Genomic DNA, 18,982 nt, shown 5'->3' with positions numbered 1-18,982 from the left:
TGAAGACTGAAAATTGGCTGGAATATGCCTGTTTTAAGAGTCCAAGAATTTGTTACTTGCCTGAAGTTGCTGCTGGCATAGTGTACTCGTAAGTTGCAGGCATGAAGATGACTAAAGCCAGAGGCTGAATACTGTGGTTTAGGTTATCAGTTACTGAGAGCAAAATGGTCAGGTGTCACTTTTATTGATCAAATGGTAACAGACAAAGAATAGAGAGCTGTAGCTTTTAGGCAGGGTTGTAAGAGCAACACAGGAACTGGGTAACTTCCCCTGCCTAGGAGAGAAGCTACTCACCGAAACTCTGCTGTTGCTGTGAAGGATTCGTGCTCTGTTATTGAAAAGACAAGAAGAAACCCTTCCCCGCTGCGGAAATAGTTATCTCTGATAGCTGCATAATCCTCCTGTCCTGCTGTGTCCAGAATGTCTATCTGAACTTCTTCACCATCCAGAACTACTTTCTTTCTGTAGCTGTCAGCCTTGGTAGGTTCATAGTCTTCTACAAACTGACAAGAAAGGGATCAGTGTTTAGAATTACTGTCAAACAGGCTCAGTATTTGTCTATCTTCCTTCTTTCACTTCCATGACATTTAAATTCCCCAAAACCTTCTCATAATTCAGTCAGCCACTAAGTTCCACCACTTTTTTTCAGTATTACTATTAAAAGCAAATTATTTAAGCCCTTAACACATCAAAGAGCCAATTTGCCTAGTCAAGTTTTGCCACACAGAAGACTGTCAGCAATTTCAGTACACTTTAAGAACAGAGTTGCAGTATAAGTTAAGCAATGTACTGGCATTATCTAGATCTCCCACTTTAGGAAAATGCATTTGAATACACTTCAGGAACAGGTATTTTAACAGGTGTAGATGAGAGCATTCAGCTGCTGAATGTGAAAGCCTGTTCCATAATTACACAGGCACATACTTTGGTCCATTCAGAATTGATCAGATCCACAAAGCCACTGCCAGTTCAACTTAGTTCAACAGCACACATCCAGCAGAGAAGTAGAGAGGTAAAGAGCCTCTCAGCCTCAGAACACAACAATTAAGCCCAATTAAGCTGGCTGGCTTTCATTAATGACTACATCATGTTCAGATATTACACTACTATAGCATGTGTGGGCAACCTATAGATAAATACTAACTTTTGACCTACAGGATCATGTATTCCTTCACATACTAGTGCGGGCTGCCTAATCTAGCTTCCTGTAAACCAGTATGGAAGAATTCATGCTATGAACATGCCTACTTCATCACCTGGCTCAGAATGAGCTAGAATGTTTACTTCTGACTTCAGCCCTAACTGACCTAAATTACAAAATTAAAGTTCAACTCCAAGTAGTAACAGCTTCTGTACACAAGCACCCATACATTATGCATGAATTCTGAAGACATTTCTTTCACAAATAAGCATCAATTTTGTCACCTTTAGCCAGAGATGCTCCCAGAGGACACATCTCCCAGCTTCCTACATCCTGCTCCTGCCAGTTGGGTCATCAGGTCTTTTGCTCATCACATTTAGTTCCCCTGTCCCACAGAAAAAAGCTTAGCAAGCCCTATGAATTTGTGCTTTAGAGAAGTTGAACTGAAGTTACTTACCTCATCATACATAAACTGAAGTGTGAGGGCAGATTTACCCACACCTCCACTGCCAACCATAATTACTTTATGGAGGGCCAAGGAACTCTGGTTCTTGCTCTTGCTGGCAGCCATTGTCCTGCTTGCCACAGACGAAGTGCCAGGCAACCAATCAGATCTGCAGAGAGAAGCAGCACAGTCACCCTTCCATGACATTGGTGATATCAGGGTAGCATGCAGGTAAAGTGTCTCACAAGTGCTGAAAGACCAGATTAAAACCCTGTCCTGCAAGCCTAAAGAATGGGCCACTCCAATGCACTGGCATGTAAACCATGCCTAAAGTATGAGTAGGACAAGGTATTAAAACAAATGCCTTCTATTTGTGACAACAGTATGATGAATAAAAGTGCCAAAGGTCTCTAACAAGCTACTCTTAATTTGTAAACCCAGCCTATGAGACTAGTGTCTACAGCAGATTCTAAAGAAAAACCCACTCTTTCTCAAAAGATATGAAATTAAGTGGTTTTTATTGCTCTTGTTATAAGGCATTACACCTTTCTAAAATATTTCTTTAATGTTGATACAGCTACCTTAGATCTGCTCACAGACAGAAATCTGGCTTTTGATCTTCTCCCTACATAGGCTAAGAGAACAGCAGAGATACACAGTAAATTGGCAGGAACAAGTTGCAAGAGCTTCTAGCAGAAAGTCTCATGACATGGCATTACCATTTATTTTACACTCTTCCTGCCTTTTGATGCTGCAAATCTAATTTGCTTAGAAAAAAAATTCCTGCTTTACTGCAAAAAAAAATCTCAATTCCTATTCTCCTCCTGATATTGCTAAGCCATAAAGGAGTAAGCTTCAATAAACAAGCCCTAGCTAACAAGCCTCTGTTTGTGTGTTATGTGAGCCTAGTAATTAAATACTGGAGGCTCCTTAAAAATAATACTGCCTCTTCTTTTTGGTTGGTTGGGTTTTTTTAAGAGTAGTTGGACACAGTAGTTGTACCCGAAGCACAAGCAGCAGCTGCCATGCTGATTAGCACAGAGCAGCATCTCTAAGGACAGCACACTGAAGATAAAAGCAGAAATAAGTGAAACAAAGATGTGTCACCAGTCAGGATTCCCACAAAGAATATTAACCCCAAATAGTAATATTTCAGACACATGATGTGTATATGGTAGATGGCAGGATAGAGATTCTTGTGCCCTTGGAGTACCACAAAGGACCCCAGCTGTTCATATCCTGGCACAGAGCTGTAAGGAGACCAGCAGATCATTCAGAAAACACTGCTACAGGAAGTGGCTGTACCAGCCTTGATTTACAGCAGCACACTTTATTCCAGAAGCACAGAAGCAATGGACCTTCCAGGAGTCTCAAATTTACCTAGACACAATTACTCTAGAAAAACACTGCAACTGCCATATCAGCAAGTGGTACTGAATGGAAACACGAGGCCAACAGTAGAAGTTAGTCAGTAGTATACTGGAAAAAGCTTCAGGACAACCAGCTGGCCTAAACAAAATTAACAAGAGACTAACGGATCATCAGCCTACAAACATGCCATAGGATTATTTAGCTTGGAAAGGGACCTTTGAACACTGCCCAGTCCAAACCTCTCCCTGAAAGCAGTCTGCTCCAAGCAATCCAGTTTATGTGCCCTGTGTTCTGAGATGACAATTCCATGACCAGTCTGGACAATTGCTCTTAGAGTACACTGATAGTGACTATTTTTTTCCCCTTGTCATGACTTGATATTCTGAAGAGCAACAAATCAAACTAAGCTCTCATTGACTCATGCATACAAGAACAAACATGCCAACAATCAAGAAGTGCCCTCAGGACAGCATTTTCAAACATCTGAGCAGCAGTACTTTTCCATGCAGAGTTTTTTTACTCACACCTGTTTGCTACATACATTTAGTACAGCAATGCAAATTAATCATCTTTAAGTGCTCATTCTGGGATAAACACGGGTAAGTGAAGACAGATATTTTCCTCTGGTAATCTTCTCTATTATGTTATACATCAGCTCCCTCATCCACTCCTTAGTACAGAAATGGGGTGTGACAATTCCTATTTCTGCATAGGTTCTCCCTGTACAGCACAAACATATATTTGCTGGGGACAGTGAATTCAGCCATTGCCACAGAGAGACAAGAGAGGAAGAGAACATTTCCCTGCCAAGGGAATGTGTAAAACCACAACAGGTAGCACCTGAACTCCAGAAGTAGTTGCTTTGCCTATTGTCCACATGGTCTACAAATGGTAAATCAGAATTCAGCTTGCTTGGACATAAATACCCAAGAAACAAGAGCTACAGATTGGCCACACAATGAGATAGTTCAGGGACTTTTAAGTGTTCTAGAAATAACACAGCCTGCTCTTAAATTGTAGAGAATGCTGTTTTGTCCTAGCTCAAGAGTTGCCTGGCTTTCACAGTAGTAGATAAGCTGCTTTCTGGAGTGTGACCCTTAGCTACTTTTCATATAGTTGTGACTGGTTTTAACCTGTGTGTATTCTTTTATCAGACATCCTAACATTGTACTATCTAATACAAAGTTTTCAAATTAGACATTTTTCTGCCATCACAAACAGGAATATGTAATAGGCAGCAGCAGCACTAAGTCCACTGTGCTATGCAGCAGCAATAAAGGCATAATTTACTAATAGCAAGGGAAAAGACTTTTCTTTCTGTCAATACAAATACCACATCTTTACATGGTCATGGTAAATTAATAGTTGTATTTTAGGAAAAATACCAACAAGCTTGAGTTCATCATAAAGGTAAGTGGAGACAATATTTCAATCCTTCCTTCTCTGTTCCACCCCAACAATGGCTTGTAGAAACTGCAAGTCAGCCTTACACTATTACCTGATTCATAATCAAAGTATAATATTAAACAAAATCCACCCAATAGCATAAAAATTTAGTTTGATTGCATCTAAAGCTCTTCATGGCCAAAGCACTTGATCTTCCCTGCAGAGCTGTTCCAGGTGCCACTCCAATATTTGGGAGGATCAGGACTACAGGGACCCTGTGAATGCAGCAGTATGCTCCCAACACAGACCCTGTGCAGTGTGCACTAGTGAGTCCCAGAAGCTGCACACAAAGCAGCTCCTCTCTGGTGGCATCAGAGGGGGCCATGCTCCAGAACAGCCAGGCAGTGAGGAGGCAAGAGCAGAGGACAAGGCAAGGCTGAAGCAGTGTGACACAGGATTAACACTGTCAGTATCAGTGCAGAAGTACCAGTGCTTACAGAACACGCTGACAGCACATCACTGCTTCAGAAAGGGGCATGGTGAGACTATAATGGGAATATTCTAATGAAACAACAAGAGAAAGCATTGTAGCCAACTGTTTGTTTATTTTTATCTCCACTTCTGCAGCCCAAGAAACAGTTTACACAACATGGTTCAAAGCTCACATCTAACAGTTCCTTGAGGTTAAAAAAAGTAAAAAAACCCCAAAATCTATTAACATAAGTGGAAGCTCTCTCCTCTGATATCTCTGAGTAGGCAAGGATGAATTTTCTTCCTATTCTGTACATTAGGCATCCTTGAGGCAGTCAAGACACTGACATTAACTCATCTGTTCACAGAAAAACAAGTCTTGGGAAATTCAACCACTTCTCAAAAAAAGGAGCAGTGTCTAGAAGAACCTGTGACAACTGCAGTTGCTTTTACTCAGGTCCCTTCCATTCAAGGAGCACAGATTTAAGGCAAAGGGTCTTATTGCATATGCTGAAGAGCACACTCTGAGTAGGTGTCCAGACAAGACACCTAATGCTGTGGTAAAATGCCTCCTCTCCCCTACTGCTCTTTACTTGGTTTTTGGGCACAGTTTACTTTCCAGCAAGATTCACCTTCCTCTGACAGGACAAGAAGTAATCCATTGGGCAGTCAGTCAATCTATTTAATTTCCATCTGTCACTTTACCCTCAGGTTTAATGACGCCATGTTGAACTTCATATGCTAAGTGTCATAAGCTGTTAAAAAAAACCAAAAAAACCCCCAAAAAACGAACAAAAAAACCCCCCAAAAAACCCCCAAAAAACACAACCAGCCAACCAAAATACCCACCACACCCCAAACCTTCTCAAAGTTTATTTGGGGAAGTGAGGTAGGGAGGTGGCTCCTTCTGGTTACCATTCACCCTGCTTTGAAATAAACTGCTACACAGATGCCACGTCTAGCAAGGCATAAACTTTACAAACAAAGAATAAACTTTTTCTAGCAGTCTTTCTTCTTCAAGAAAATAGAAGTAATTACCTGTTTCATTTGTTTTCAAATATAAGGATTAAGCCACTGACTTGATAATGCTGCATTTATTCTACAATAGGTAACACACAGCCTTATGCACAATAGGAGCTTTGTGATGCTGGTGAAAGATGCTCTTCAGATCAAGAAAGGAAGGTTACACCAGCCACAGGCTGCCCACATGAAGCACAGAATCTAAAATTCAAACCATAGGAGTTACTAATCAGCTGTTTTGATTTAGACTTCTGAAGATCTCCACTTGGCCAGGACTAATCAAACCATGCCACCTTCAATGTAAGATATCTAACCCTAAACTCACCAGCTATTTCAGCCTTCCCTTATCTGTTTAGATTACAATTCCTGCAGGTTAACTAAAGCCCCCTGCACAATGTTGTGTCATTCTTGAAACTGAGCACTTCAAGGCAATTGTTTATAAACACCTGAGTAAACTGCTTTTTCTCCACCCTCTCCTCAACCTAAACAGCAAAACTGCTCAGAACACAGTTTACAAACAGGACTGGTTTACCTAATACCAAGATTCAAAGACTATGACTGAATAACTACATGTATTTCAAATCAGACCACACTTTCAGATCCCTGTTTATTTCACATGCATTAAGATGACCACAGCTGCAGAACACTTAAAGAAAAACACTCTTGTCACTTCACAAGAAACTTTGCTTCAGTTCATCCAAGTACATGAGGAAAAAAAAAAAGAGAAGCTTCACTAAGTCTACCTGCTTTCCAATAAATATTCTGCTGCTGTAATAAAAGAATCTGAGACCCTCCAAAGGCTTTAATTGGAATTGCTGCTAGTTCTTCCATTCAGTTTAAGATTTAAAACTGAAATAAAGCTCTAAGCTCAAAATTGCTGAGATCAGCCCTTGTTCTCTTGCTGCGCAGCTGATATCTTTGGACATTTCTTTTCATTGCTATCCTGCCACTGAAAGCAGCCATTCTTTGGATTTTTAAACAGGATTCTAGAAACCCTTAGCCCAATAGCTTGACAGAAGAGCTTTGTTAAACCCTTCAGATACCTACTTTTAAAGGAAAATCTGGGTATTCAACCTATTATAAAGACTTAAATATGATGTCATCAAAAGCCAGCACAGAAAGAGTAAGGTTTTGCAACGGTATTTTAGTGATCCTCATTTATCAGAATATGAATTAGAGGCTTTGAAGTGTTTGGTTCTGTGATATGCCCATAAGAATGCAGTCACAGAAATTCCCTGGATCACAAAACTAATTAACAATCTCACTGAGCTATGAACTGTAAGAGCTCCTCAGCCATTCTGAGGTTACCTAGAAAATATTTAAGTACTCAAATTCCATTAGATTTCAATGGACTGTAAATGCTCCAACTGGTAATTCAACTAAAAAAACCCATTTGAGATTAAGTGGCATATTTAATGCCACTGAAAATTTTAGGACATGCAGGCTGAAAAATTACAAATGCTACTCTGTCCTCTTTTGCTGTGCTAATATCTTACTCTTGGCATATATTCAGTTAATGGTTTCCAAGCTAAACAGAGATCATGATGTGCTTGGTAGAAATTCCTGCTTGGGATATCCTCATATCCTTCCCTATGTAATGCTGGACATTTCTACCTTCTCAGTTGCGCTTATAGATTTTTCTGAGCCATGTTTAATTGAATCAAAGAATTCATTCAGCTTGAAATGCCTCCCAGAGCACACTGGGGTACTTTTGCAGTTGCCATCTATATCACCCAATGCTGCCATCACTATCCCCTGTCCCTCAGGCCCCTCTTTCTTGCCCCTGGCTGTTCCAGCCCATCTCCTCCTGCAGCAGAGCCATTCAGCACAGCCCACTGGGCCTGCCACTCACATCTGCAAGGCCACACATGCCTCAGTGCTGATGTGAAGGGAGTTTGTACAGCTAAGGCCAAAGAAGGTTTAGCAGCCAAGCAGTTGCTTATACTGCTGCAGAAACAGGGCAATGCCCTGGCCCTGATCACAATTCACTCCCCAGACAAGGGGCAGCCACCACCCTGCTCAGTGGCCAGGCTGAGCACTGGAGTGAAACCCAAACCCCAGATTTGCTTTTGGTAATCAGGCTTTTTCTCTTCCCAAGATCTACTAGTAGACTTGCAGTTGCCACAATAAGGGCACTGGAAAGGAAACTCAAAACAGATTTTGAAAACTTAATACTTTATAATATCAGGATGAGAAATAAGAATTTAAAGCAAGGAACTACTTTACCCTGTACCCTGAAGGGATCTAACCTCTTTATATAGGCTATATTCTTATTCAAAGTGGCAACAACTATGTCCTTAAATCTTACAGGCAAAAACTAAGAATAAATATATTTATTTGATACACTGAAAGCTACATGACACCAGTTTCAGACAATTATTATTAGTTACTAATCCTGCCTAAATCACCCAGAAATGTGTGTACACTTACAGATATTGGCTGTCACAAATATGCTCAGGCAGGAGCTACATATACACTGCTAACAGACACATGAAGCAAGACGAGGACTAGCAAGTTCACTTTGTTACAGCAGTTAAAGGTTAAACCAGAACCTGAAGCCAGGTCATTTTTGCTCTCCATCTCCTACAAGGTTGGGGAAATGATAAGCACAGATTGCAGAGCCATTTCAATTCAGAATTGTTTTTCATCAAAATTATCAGACTGGAGTATTAGCTTCCATAATAAGAAAGACTGCAGACTGTGAGATGAACTTGTACTGCAGGAAAGTCCCTAAGACTTGCTCATCTGGAAAATATCACAGGGAGTATAAAACCAGTATTTTTAATATAGTTGTGATCAGGAGCCCTCTCTGCATGCATGAAGAGGACACAGATATCACACTAAAATATTCCAACAGTATCAATAGCATCAGACATCCAGCCACTGGATGCCAGCCAACTAGGATTAAGAATCCCTACTAGCGACCCTGGTCTCCATACTGGCTTACTTTTCACTGTTCCACACATTTGCATGCAAAGCCATCTCCAGCTCTTCACTTAAGACTAAAAAAGTTTAATAAGATCAAGTGATTTTGAGAAGAGTGGACTTAGTATACAAAATATTTTTTGGCACCTACAGTTATTATGTAGAACAGGAAGAACAAGAGACACCCAGGTGCAATGCTCCTTTAACTGATCATTGTCCTTGCAACCTACAAAGTCTAGCATGCTGCTCTTTCCAACAGGTTATAGCTAGACTTGGATAATTTCATCTTTCAAGGCTCTGTTTAGATCTGGACCACCACAACAGTGATCCATTTTAAGTACACAATACCTGTATATACTCACATTCCCCACAATCCCCTCCGTCCTTGCCAAGCACAGCTTAACTCTTACAAGTTTTCAGAGATGCATCCATGCAGCTTGGAAAGCAAATCTGACAGCATTTAACTTACTAGATGAAATTCTTAAATATATACCCTCTCACATCATTCAGTACAGGACCATTCTAGATTACTCATTACAAATAGACAGATATTACCTTACACATCAGCAGTAATCTCAAGCCAATAACCTTGCTAAGAATAATCTTGATGTCTAAGAAAAACTGGAACTAAATCCTGTCCAAGTCTGTAGCAAGGTTGCAACCTTCAAAGATTTAGTCACAGGAAAGAATCAGTCTGATCCATTGCTCAGAAAAGCAGCACTTTAAAGCAACCCTTTAAAACTCAGATCTTAGGCTGAAGTTAAATATAAGCAAACATATCCCTGTTCCTAAGGAACTTAAGTATCTGAATTTGTTTGTTCAGGGTTTTTTTGGGGGGATTTTTTTTGTTGTTGTTATTTGCTTGGTTTTGATTGACTGTTTATTTTTAGAATTCCATCAGAGTGAAAGAAAAACAGCCAAGTAACTTGTTTGTGAGCAGTAGCTCAGAGAAGAAAAAGGACTTCCCTCCAATAGTGCTTTTAAGGCACCCTCTCCCAACCCCCCTGAAAAAAATCACATACATCTATATATAAATAAATAAAGTTTCAAATGTCATGCTATAAAGCAAATGTCCTTAATAGCCAGGTATCAACAGTATCAAGAGATTGTCATTGCATGTAGGCAGCACAGTTGTAATAACTGCCTCATTGTTGCACAGATAGCATGCAAACATCATAGTTACATAGAGTTTTATGGGGAAATAAGTAAGAAACCACTCTCCACATGATTTTCATTATTACTCAGTACAGAGCACCTAGTAGGGCATATGTAGCACCAGACAGAATATAATCTTTATTTCAGCAAGATAGTGTTACCTGGAGTGAAAGTCATAAGACATGAGTGCCTTTACAGCTAAAACCACTTCTTCTGTAGGGAGATATCTAGCCAGACCTCTCCAAGTACTTTCAGAAAGCCTCCAAGTCTAATATTAAACACCCAGAAAACACATTGCAGACAGACTACAGCAGAGAGGGATCTACCATGTTGCTCTTACCCTGCAAGATCTTGCTAAAAAACCTGTCAGAATTCTTCTACAAGCACAAAGACTGAGTTAATACCATTAATCAGTATTACTATGCTAAGAGTTTGTCACTGTGGTGATAACAGTCTAGTTGCCTAATTACTCAGGGTGAATTATGACAGCACTGTTCACACTAGTTAATTTGGCTCATACCAGAAAAGTGACACTCAGGCAACAGACTTGCTCAACAGCCTCACTCCCACTGACTTGCAAAGTGTATTTCAACTACACTTCCTTTGGAAGCTCACCCATGCAGAAACATGTCCATCTGAGATACACAGCATACACAAAGTCCACCAAACCACTAAGAGACAGTGGTGACATGTTTCAGATAGCTAATCTCATACCAATTTTTAACTGGATCTCCAAGAGCCTAACAAATACAACAGCCAAGTCAAACATGTCAGATCACACAATCAGTGTCTTAAGTGGAACTCTAGAGCCCAAAATAACCAAAATTTTACCTCAGTACGAGGTTACAACATGCTTCAGTTGCTTCAGTGAAAAAGCTGCAGCTATATATTCCACAAGAAAGTCATCACCACTGATTTCACAAACTCCAACAAATGCCCATTCACCCAGAAGTGTGGTACAGAGTTGCAGCAGCTCTCACTACTGCTACCCAGTCCTGGGGCTGTCAGACCCAGCACACTGGTCCCACAAACATGGCACCAGACACTGCAGACAGACCACAAGCTGCTACTGTTGCTTTCCCAAAGGATTCACCTCACTAGATCATGCTTCCCTAGTGAACTGGATGTCTGGGATAAGTCACAAGTCCAAACATTATTCAGGTAATACCCGCAGAAGCAACTGTCTCTGCCCACACAATTACATTCCTTGCTAGCAAACTGAAGTTAGTATCTCATGCTCACATCTCCGTTTGGGGAAATGCAAGCCACTGCTGAGACCACATTTGATGCAGATAGGCAAGTAATAATCCCCCACCCTGAGCTCACTCTTAACCACTGAATCCCAGCTCCCTAGGAGCACTCAGGGATCACCTTCCTATGGCCTGTGAAGGTACTTCCACTATTTTAAGCACTTCACTGACTTCACTGCAGGGTTTACAGATTATACAGTGAGTCACTAAGCTCCCTCAATCAGGCAACATCACTCAAGTGTCAAGCACTGAACCTTTTCCTCCATCTTTCAATCAATGCATTTACATCACACAAAACAACAAGAGTGACATTTAGCATCCATAATTCAGCTGCTGTGTTAAGTCATCTTTAAAAAGATTTCTTTACTCCAGTTTCCCCAGTGAGGTAGAGAATACCATACATACCAAGGTATTCTGTACATGCAAGAAGCTGCCTTTCTACTGGACTAGGAGCAAATGTTTTCAATGACACACAGTTTTTCAGACTTCTGCATTCATATACTTTACATCAAAGCCAAAAGCAGTACTTCTATCTTCAAATGGGAACTGGATTATGACACCAGTACAGGGGTCTTACGCAATTTAAGTATTCTTAGAGTTAAGAAGACTAAAAAGCTGTGGAGGCCTTTACTTATGGGAGAAGCACTATCCTTGGTCTCCTCATAGAGTGCTGTGCCTACCACTATAAAAAACATTTACAGCCAAATGTGTGCTCTTCAACACAGCCTCCAGAGTGCTGTAGAATTAAGAGTGGCACAATATAACATGCTTGGTAACTCTGGGTTTGGGTGGCAGACTATTAACTCAGAACCACTTGACTTCAACACAGAAAATTAGGACACATTTAGCTCAGGACACTTCCCTTTATGACCTAGCAAATGACAGGTCACATGAACATACAAAACTAGTGCAGAATATAAACATTTATTCTTGTGTGCTCCTGGAGACATTTCCTATCTCTGCAGAGCACTTAACCAGAATAAAAAACCTACTACTCTGATACACAGCCAGCTCATCCCAGAGCTCGTGCCTTTCCTGGGAAATCAGCACAACAGGGTGTGCTTCCATACATTAATGCATGTAGTACAGGGAATGAGCTGGAGATGTTGGGGTCTGTGCATAGCTGCAGGGCCTAGAACATCCCTGGGACCACAGAGATGAGCTGGGATAGCTCTCATGGCTGCAGTGCTGCTGTGTGGATGGCCACAGGCTCTTTAGGACAGAGCAAGGCAGGAGAGTTGTCTTTCCCATCAGAAAAGCTGGAGTGCACAAAGCTCTGCCTAGGGATGATCATGAGCCAGCTTATGGGTCAGGAGTAGCAGTCAGCTGGAGCACTGGACTAGGCAGTCTCCACAAGTGTCTTCAGCCTCAGCAACTTTAAGTCAAGTATGCACCCAGCAACGCAGTTGCTACAAATCTTATCTGTGGGAAGGCCCATTTTTCAGCTTGCACAAGCAGTACAGCAGAGATAGAAAACTTAAAGCAAATCCATCATGACTAACACTTTATTAGAAACTTTATCTAATACTATAAAGATGCACAGTATCACCACCAACTGGTCTGCCTAATAATTTTTTTAATTAGTTTCCTTCCATTAAAACTTCAGAACAGATTCAACCAATAAAGCCTACTTTGAATTTAGTTTGCCTTATAAGACAAACTTTCAATTTCCAATGCCTGCAGAATTATTTAAAAATTTGATTCTTAAACTGTGTTTTAAAACATGATAAAGTGCAAAGAAAGACTGGAATGTGTGCTTGAAACTGGTGCTGTCTTTTGAAATACCATTTCTTTAAATTTCTTGGCTACTCCATTTTATGACATGGTAGATAAAAGCAGAAAGCTGCCATAAAAGTCAGTCAGTGAGACTTCTTGGTGAGTACACTAATGAGAATTCCTTACCTACCCAAAATGAGATCTCACAGTAAGCCAAGAACACTAAATAGCAGAAGAGTACCATCATGGAGAGGAGTTTCTTACTGCAGCAGCAGTTTTGTGGAAAGGCTGCATCACAGATCACTACGTACTTTATAATTAATTCATTTTAATCAGGGAGCAGCTTCCCCAGTTAGCAAAACCACCTCTTTTCTGGAAAGCAGAGGCAACTGGCATGCAACTTGATCTAAAACTACCTCACTTGTTAAATGTCTGCTTTAGACTGGTACCCAAGACAGCATCCTCTGGAGCAGGGTAGCCCTAACCTTATAAAACACCTACTAAACAAAAAAAAAAAAAAGAAAACAAAACAGAAAACAAACAAACAAAAAAAACCACCAAAAAACAAAACAAAACAAGCCACTTTAGTCCTTTAGTGTTTGTTCTGCAGAATGAATTCCAGGGTTCAGGTAGATAATTCCTACAAATAATATTTTAAAGCACTTTGTCATGTTAAGTATAAACCTGTAATACAGTACTCTATAACAATCTTGTCTATAAAGTGGGATTCTTTCCTCTGTTAAACCTGTGATTCAAACCACCAGCTTGGAAAAAAAAAGCCATCAATATTAAATCCAAGCTGGAAACATTCTTTAATATATCCATCTACCATGCCCAAAATAGGGGCTAGGTCTAAGTCTCCAGTACTCTTCTGAAAAATCATCTTTTACTGCAGGTAAAAATATATACAGAAAGAGCTAGAAACCAGAGAAATCACAGCATCTGCTTAACTCAGCATGTTCGCAGCTTTCCAGTTCTATGCTTTGCCTTCAGATTAGTTTTGACACATTCCAAATTTAAGAAGAACATATTAAAAACTCCAGTTTCGCTGCATTATTAGTGGCCTAAAACATTTCACACTAATCACTTCAACTGACAGCAACACTAATTCACAAAGTAACGGCTGACAGGATTAAGTCTTTAACAAATGCTTATAATCCCAGAACTGATTTTTTCGGTCTTCGACTTGTGATCCAGCAAAGAGTCCTAGTCAGGACTGCATTTCCATTAAGTCTCATATTTGTGTAAACAACCATTATTCCTTTGTCAACAGCTTCAGCAAGGAGGGCTTTCGGCTCAAGGTTCCACAGAGAACAGTTGAAGTTCTAAGCAAGCACTTTGTTACCATAAAGAATCGAGCAGCTACTTACACATCAGCCTAAATAACATCCTCACATTACAAGACTCCATGACTTTCATTTTGACAGGTCTTGAAAAACACATTTGCACATCTCAAGCACAAGAGACAAAACAGATCCTGTAATATTACTATTAAAGCAGTATTTGGGAGAACATGAAAAGATAAAGCACGAGTTATGCAGACTTATCTTGCTTAAATGACAAGACAACTTGATATTTCTGGGGCAGGCACAGAGGAAGTTGGTTAGTTCTGTTTAATGAGCTAAAAGAGCTACCAACAAAATGATTGCCCTACAGCAGCTATTAGCAAAGACTTTTAAAATACTTGTTTTGAACCTCTTATCAAGAAGCAAGCATCAACTGTATCATACAACAAAAGCCACAAAATTGACTATTACCATTAGGAGAGTAAGACAACCAAGACAGTTTGTTGACCTTGCTGCTCCAAGCAATAGCAGGCAACAAGCAATGGAATCTTATCACCACTGCTTGACAGTGATGCAGAACAGTTAGCAGAGACATGGGACTCAAAGGTGGATGAAAAGAGAAAACCTAAAATCTGCAGGTTTTTATCAGTAGGAGAGTATTTCCAACTCAACACAGAATGAGTTTGAGAATATAAATTGCTATATAACCTGGTTGATAATTAGGATCAGCACATCTCCCAAGTGAGCCATGCAAAGTTACTTGAAGTCAGGCACCCAGGGAATGAAAAGCATCAAGCACCTACATTTCTCCACTTCTGTGGCCTCCCCAGCCACTGCCTTTCACTCAAACCCCTGGACACCACTACTGCTATCCCAAATTGCTTGCTACAGCAAGAGGCACAAGACACCTACTGATTGATACCAGTGTGCACTTGCACTCCCATGGGTGCTTAGTGCCTGCACAGCTGTCATGAGAAACAGGCTCCCTCAGTGCCCCTGCTAAGAGAGGCTATTAATTCACATGAATCCGTTGTGTAATAGAAAGCAATTCATTTAATCAGTCACATGGAGCTTGAATCTAGTTAGTAGGAAATGATTGAGTCACTGTGCAATTATCCACTTGCAAGGAAAGTGAACAGGTTTACAGGACAAGAACAAACTATGAACCAGATTCCCAAACCATGATGCTAGAGCTTGTTCCACTGTTTCATGTGGCCATTTCTGCTCCATTCACAGGACAATTTTGCTCCATGTGAAGCTTGGACCCCAAAAGTTCCTAGAGAAGCAAGTAATTTTATCCAGCATTGGGTCAAACAACAGTAGGTGCAAAATCAATTAAGCAGTTGAAAAAACTTTGAGTCCAAATGAGGCATTAGATGACAGAAACTATAAACCATCCAGGATTTCAGTGTACACTTCCAAGTGGTCCAGGCAGTGTCCCATCATTACTGACTTGATTTGATCAAAATGCCTCAACTGCTCTTCTACTGAGATTTCCAGTACCACTGCACTGACAATTAGAGACAAGTTTGAGAGTTTTAAAGGATAGCCAAGAAAGGATATTGTCTGGTCAAATTAAGCTTTCAGTTAAGAGCTTTTGTAAAGCATTCCACCAAAATCTTTAGACTAGAAATTCCTCTGCAGTATATACGTAACACTAGCAAAAATAGGTCATTTTCACTTTCTTTCAGGCATGCAAAACAGAATCAAGTTGGCTTACTCCAAAAGAAGTGAAAATAAACAATTTACTACTAAAAGTCTAACACAGGAAACTTGTTTACAGGACTAGTCTGAGGGCTATTTTATTTTTAAATGAAGTATTTAATACAGGAAAGAAATGCAAAATATTTCACCATAGTAAGTTGGTATCATCTGATCATAAGCAAAAATCCAAGTAGTTGAAATTATTCTAGCAAGTCTGCTATGCATGAATAAGTGCAAAGATGCTATTGTCAAGGAAGATTGAGCTGGTACTATTAAATTCTCTATAACAAAAATTTTTGGCCTTCAAGCAAATCACTTCCAAGAACCACAAGTCTGGTTCTGATTTGTTAGCTCCTACTCTCACTTTAACAACTTTAATTGGGGGGTGGGAGGGGGAGGATCGGGGCATGGAGTATTTAAGACATTAAGAAAAAAAATACAGCTTTTCTTGAAAATCATGTACCTCTGAGGATGAGGACAGGCACCTCCCTGTACCTCAGAAGAGAAACAAGGATCTTGGAACCAGAGAAGTAATGTTAGAACAGTTAAAAAAAAGCAAAACCCAAAACTACTCAGACTGCAGACTTCAGCTTTGACAATGGCAAGGCTGCTCCTTGTGCAGGTGCAGCCTCCTTGTTCCCTTCCACCATGAAAACACCCAGGCACAGTCAAGACTGTCTCCTGCTCTCAGAACAGAATCGATTCAACAGGGCCCCAGCAGAATGACCGGGTTAGGCCTGCACCAGCTGTTCAGGAAACATGACTGGGCCGCTTTGTCTCACCTGCCTCCCTGCCCTTCTGCAGGTAAGGTCACACTCAGGCACCACCCTTCCTTCCTACAAGAGCTACACCGGTAAGGCTGCGGGGACGATAAAGACGGGCAGGGAGAGAACATACCCGATAAAACAACACTAGCCAGGAACTTCTGGCTCAACTAAGACCGCCAGCATCCCAAGCCCTCTGTTTATCTCCCGCAGACGAAACGTTATCACTTATCCGACGGCACCAAGAGCAGGCAGGGCAGCCTGCACTAACGCTCAAGGCCAGCTCCTCCTCGCCCTCTCCCTCCGCCACGTCCCACTTGTGGACAGGAGCCACGGCGGACCCCGGCTCCAGCTCAGCCCGGCGCCACCGGGAGCCGCAGGAGCGGCCGAATCCACCAGCGGGGCCTCTCGCCTCCCGCTGCGGCTCCCGCGCAGGCCCGACGGTCACCGGCTGCCCCGCACTGCCCTCGCCCAGCCCCGGTGCTCTCCCAGGGCCGAGGAACCCCCGGGCAGAAGCCGTGGGGCTCTCCTCGCCCGACACACCCCGGAGAGAGGGGCTGCCCCGCACCGCCGCTGACACCTTCCTTCCCTCCCTCTCCGCAGAGAGCCGAGACGGGGGAGCTCAGCCACGTCCCCAAGCTGCGGCCAGGAGCCGGAGACTCCCGCCTGCCTTCACCGAGGGCGCGGGGCCGGGACGGCGGAGGCCCCCACCGGCCCGGGTCTGGGGTGGGGGGGATCCCGAAGCCGCTGCTCGCTCTCACCTAGGGGCTAAAGCCCGGCTCCGCACGGCGGCTCCAGCCCGGCTCCCGTCTCGGCTGTGCCCCCCGTCCCCGCTGCTCCCGCAGCCACCGCGGCCCGGCTCTCATTGAGGGGGCAGCGCCGCCGCCCGCGCGCCCCCGCCGCGCACTTCCGCCCTCGCCGGCGCCGCTCCCGCCGGGCCCTGCTCCCCGCGAGCGCGCGCCCGCCCGCTGGTCACGTGGCGCTCATGAACCAATCAGCTTTGGGGCAGGGCCGGCGGGGGCCGTGAGGGGCGGGCCCAGCCGTGAGAGGGGCCGGTGGTGCGAACGCAGCGGCCGTGAGGGACTGTCCGACCCTCGGCCGCCTCCGTCTGTGCCGAGCCCCGCCGGCTCGGTTTGACCCAAAAGAGTCACAGTCATTTAGGTTGGAAAAGACCTTTGAGATCATCGAGTCCAGTCTATGACTAAACACCACTACGTCAATTAGACCATGTCACTGAGTACCACGTCCAGTCTTTTCCTTAAACACCTCCAGAGACGGTGAGTTCAGCACCTCCCTGGGCAGCCCATTCCAATATCCAATCATCCTTTCTGTGAAGCATTTCCTCCTGATGTCCCACCCAAACCTCACCTGGCCCACTTGAGGCTGTGTTCTCCTCATGCTGTCCCTGGCTGCCTGGGAGAAGAGCCCGACCCCCACATGGCTACAGCCCCCTATCAGGGAGTTGTAGAGAGCGAGAAAGTTCCCCTTGAGCCTCCTTTTCTCCAGGCTAAACCCCCCCAGCCCCCAGCCGCTCCTCACAGGATCTGTGCTCCAGACCTTCCACCAGCTTCGCTGCCCTTCTCTGGATTCGCTCCAGCACCTCAATGTCTTCCCTGGACGAGACACAGGATTTGAGGTGCGGCCTCACCAGAGCCGAGTGCAGTGGTGAGAGAAGAAGTCTGTCTTAAATAAATCACATTTTTTAGTGCAAATTCTACCAACAGATGCAGAAATTAAGTCTGAAGTCAGAATGCAAAGGAGTGGAAGTGTCCCTGACTTGGCTCATACGGGTCGGGAGTGCTGAGTGCTTCATTAAATCATTGAGCTGCAATACTGTCACGTGTGTGCAGCACAGAGCAGTTTTCACTGCTCAGGAAAAGAAAGTAATGGCTATTGCTGTATTTACTGTGATTATTTCAAGTCTTTATCAGTTCTCAAATCCAAATTGTCTCTGGCCATCTCAATGTTACTAATCCCACAGGTGTGTGATTCACCACACAGGTGTGTTACTAATCACACAGGTGTGTGATTCATTCACAGGTGTGTTATCTTGCCAGCTACAAAAGAAAACATACCTTTTCTCATTGCTTTAATTTGCTTAATTTTTCTAGGCTTCAATGTTGACCTATTTGAATTCCACTCACTAAATTTAGGAGTGAATATGTTGGGTAAAATTATTCCTTCTGAAAAAATATGCTTTTCACGATAACACCCACTTTGGGAAACAATGGAAATTATGATTACACTGATCTCTGAGCTCCTCTGGGACAGAAGTAATATGTTAAGTAACTGTGTTAACTCCTGCTTTCACACTGGGCTTCTATGTGTTCTCCTGCAGAAGAGAAAGA

General features: G+C 42.6%; 1 protein-coding gene across 2 annotated transcripts in view; it reads right to left on the bottom strand.

Moving 5' to 3' along the window:
• RALB (RAS like proto-oncogene B) overlaps positions 1 to 18,982 on the bottom strand; it is a 47,722-nt gene that overhangs the window by 9,199 nt on the left and 19,541 nt on the right. The window contains exons 1-3 of one of the 2 annotated variants that reach the window (XM_066553207.1): positions 17,396 to 17,524; positions 1,599 to 1,755; positions 295 to 503 (exon numbers count right to left, since the gene is read on the bottom strand). In XM_066553207.1, the coding sequence (XP_066409304.1) occupies positions 295 to 503; positions 1,599 to 1,712 (323 nt within the window). In that variant the 5' untranslated portion in view covers positions 1,713 to 1,755; positions 17,396 to 17,524. Of the gene's footprint in view, positions 1 to 294; positions 504 to 1,598; positions 1,756 to 17,395; positions 17,525 to 18,982 lie in introns of those variants that run through there. The other variant, XM_066553208.1, reaches the window with a different exon arrangement.

The sequence above is a fragment of the Molothrus aeneus genome, chromosome 7 (genome assembly GCF_037042795.1).
Source record: "Molothrus aeneus isolate 106 chromosome 7, BPBGC_Maene_1.0, whole genome shotgun sequence".
Classification (NCBI taxonomy): domain Eukaryota; kingdom Metazoa; phylum Chordata; class Aves; order Passeriformes; family Icteridae; genus Molothrus; species Molothrus aeneus.
This window is presented reverse-complemented; position numbering and strand designations above follow the sequence as displayed.